The sequence below is a fragment of the Alexandromys fortis genome, unplaced genomic scaffold, assembly GCF_014885135.2.
Source record: "Alexandromys fortis isolate MF-2015 unplaced genomic scaffold, M_Fortis_MF-2015_v1.1 scaffold_65, whole genome shotgun sequence".
NCBI lineage: Eukaryota > Metazoa > Chordata > Mammalia > Rodentia > Cricetidae > Alexandromys > Alexandromys fortis.
The window spans coordinates 1,180,890-1,183,617 of record NW_026067986.1 but is presented as its reverse complement, the minus strand read 5'-3'; the positions used below and the strand labels follow the sequence as shown (position 1 = coordinate 1,183,617).

The window sequence follows — 2,728 nt, the reverse complement described above, 5'->3', positions numbered from 1 at the left end:
TTCTTACTTAGTTTTTATTCATAATCATAAACTTAACTCTGCAATCCAGCTAGACTTGAAGGGGAATGAGGAAAATATGGAACCCAAAGAACTTCAGTGAGAGCAGAGATTACAGGGTACTGCGAGCAGATGGGGCTGGGGTGCTCTCCTGAGCTACAGAAGGAATGGTCTGGTGGGTAAGAAGCCCGCAAGTCAAAAGAATTAGAGTTGTCCACAGTCGGAAATGGTGATCTTCTTGCTGGTCTTGCCATTCCTGGACCCAAAACGCTCCATGGCTTCCACAATGTTCATGCCTTCTTTCACCTTCCCAAAGACCACATGTTTGCCATCCAGCCACTCAGTCTTGGTGGTGCAGATAAAAAACTGGGAACCGTTTGTGTTTGGTCCAGCATTTGCCATGGACAAGATGCCAGGACCTGTATGCTTCAGGATGAAGTTCTCATCCTCAAATTTTTCTCCGTAGATGGATCTGCCGCCAGTGCCATTATGGCGTGTGAAGTCACCACCCTGGCACATGAATCCTGGAATAATCCTGTGAAAGGGAGAACCCTTATATCCAAATCCTTTCTCTCCAGTGCTCAGAGCACCAAAGTTTTCTGCTGTCTTTGGAACTTTGTCTGCAAACAGCTCGAAGGAGATGCGGCCGATGTCGAAGAACACGGTGGGGTTGACCATGGCTGCAGCAAGCAGTGAGAGGGGACAGTGGCTTCTGCAAAGCCTGAACGTAACTTTTTAACTCTCGTACGTGTCTTCATCAGATTGTTCCCTGCCTGGGATGGTGGTATTGACTGCTTACTGGACATCAATGGTCTTTCATGAAGACATTTGGACACTGATGAGAAAGAATGCAGGCTACATTTAGGAAGATCACCCAGGAATGTAAGGAACCCACAATTAGTTAGTGGGGACAGAAACATGAATCAACCAGGCTTAGTGACTGATGCCTATAATCCTAGCACCTGGAAAAGCTGATGAAGGAGGATTACCTGCTCAAGGCCAGCCTTGGCCACGTAGCAAGACCCTGTCTTAAAAATGGAAAGACAGAATGTGATCACGAGGCTACTGGGGAAGACAGAGAATCGGGAATATGGCAAACGCAGACGGAGGCTTTTTGAGGATCTGGGCCTGCCTGATTGGTCATCTCTGTCTCCAGCTCTGGTGTGACCAGGCAGTTCATTACACCGGTGAAGCCAGATTGCCAGGTTCCGAATGAGAGCTAGTTCTTCCACTAACAGCTCTATATGACCCCGGGGAAATTAACCAACCTTCCTGCCTTGTTTTCCCAACGTGGTTAGATGAACCATTGTGTTAAGGTCACGGAACAATGCAATGGCCCTAGGGACTCAGTGCAATGGATAAAGCACTTAGGAGAATGTCTGATGATACCCAGACACGTACACACTACACACACACAGCTTCGTGTCTGATACCCAGACATGTAGTACACACTACACACACCGCGTTTTAATTCGTGAAATATTGTAACCTTAATAAATCTTAAACAAAAATAATATGGGGAAGTGGTAGTTTATGACACAGAGCACAAAATGAGATTTCCATTTGTAATGCCAGGGGTTAGAGGGATGAACGGGGTTAGAGGATAAAGGTGCAGAGACTTAGAGCCCTGACCCCCACCACTTTCTGCCTGTGCTCCACAGCCTTCTCAGGTTCCACGAAAGTTCAGTTCCAATGGCCCCCGGCAGCAGTACCTCCAAGAGGTTAGGCTCTTCCTGCTAGGCTATCTTCCCACCTCTGCTCCTTCAGTTTGGGGAGGAAATAGCGCCTGGATCCAACAAAGAGCAGCTCAGTGACTTAGAGGTGAATCTGAAACTTCTTCGAAAGCAGTAAATGTTAAGTCTCCCAAGAACGTAGGCGCCTTGTATGTGTGAATAAGATTGAAGGTGTGAGACAGGAATAGTGGTTGACAGAAACGCAGACTATTGAGTAACCCGCATACGCAGAGCAAGGGTCTAAGGAGTCCGGGAATACACTAAATAAACGCAGAGCAAGGGTCTAAGGAGTCCGGGAATACACTAAATATTAAGAGACTAAGAATGACTGGATTTTCCTATAACTTCAGGAAACGACTCTAAGAAGAAAATTTCCATTCAAGTTGATAGGTGAAGGCAGCGGTCAGAGTAATAGGAAGGCGAATAATAAATACACGCCGATTTTTATCGATATGTCTGGTAAGAACGAGAAGTTGGGACGGGAAAGGTGATTTTAAGGACAAATTCCGATTTCAGGGTTTCTCTGGCAGGAGAGCGAGGAAGCAGATGAAAAGGGCACCCAACAGGGTGCAGGCGCACAGTTTCATCTGACGTCCCCGAGAACACACCTCCCTAGGGTCCTCAGAGTGCAATGCCTGCATCTCGGAGACTCTGGGACTCTGAGATGCAGGCACATCCTGGGGTCCTGCCCCGGAACCAGGGACAAAGCCCACGGGTGGGGACCTCGCCATCAGCTTTAACAAGTCTCCAGTCCGCCACGGTCAGGGACAAGCACCGCTAGCTTGCAAGGCGGAGTGGCGGGCAGGGATTCAGCCTCGCCCTCAGCCGTCTGCACAGCGGAGCAAGGAGGCCCAGCTCCACACGGGACCCCAGACAGCCCCGGCCAACTCCATGCATGCAGCCCAGCCATCGGCCCCCAACCCCAGGACGGGGCAGACGGGTCCATCACGCGCCCGTCGAGGGGCGTCTTCCCCCTTCCATCACCACCCGGAGCGGAG

General features: G+C 49.6%; 1 protein-coding gene across 1 annotated transcript; it reads right to left on the bottom strand.

Moving 5' to 3' along the window:
- Positions 1 to 62: 62 nt before the first annotated feature.
- Positions 63 to 690, bottom strand: LOC126511887 (peptidyl-prolyl cis-trans isomerase A-like). Its single transcript, XM_050159394.1, has one exon. It carries the CDS (start codon positions 673 to 675, stop codon positions 202 to 204), a length of 474 nt encoding a protein of 157 aa, XP_050015351.1. The 5' UTR covers positions 676 to 690; the 3' UTR covers positions 63 to 201.
- Positions 691 to 2,728: the final 2,038 nt, after the last annotated feature.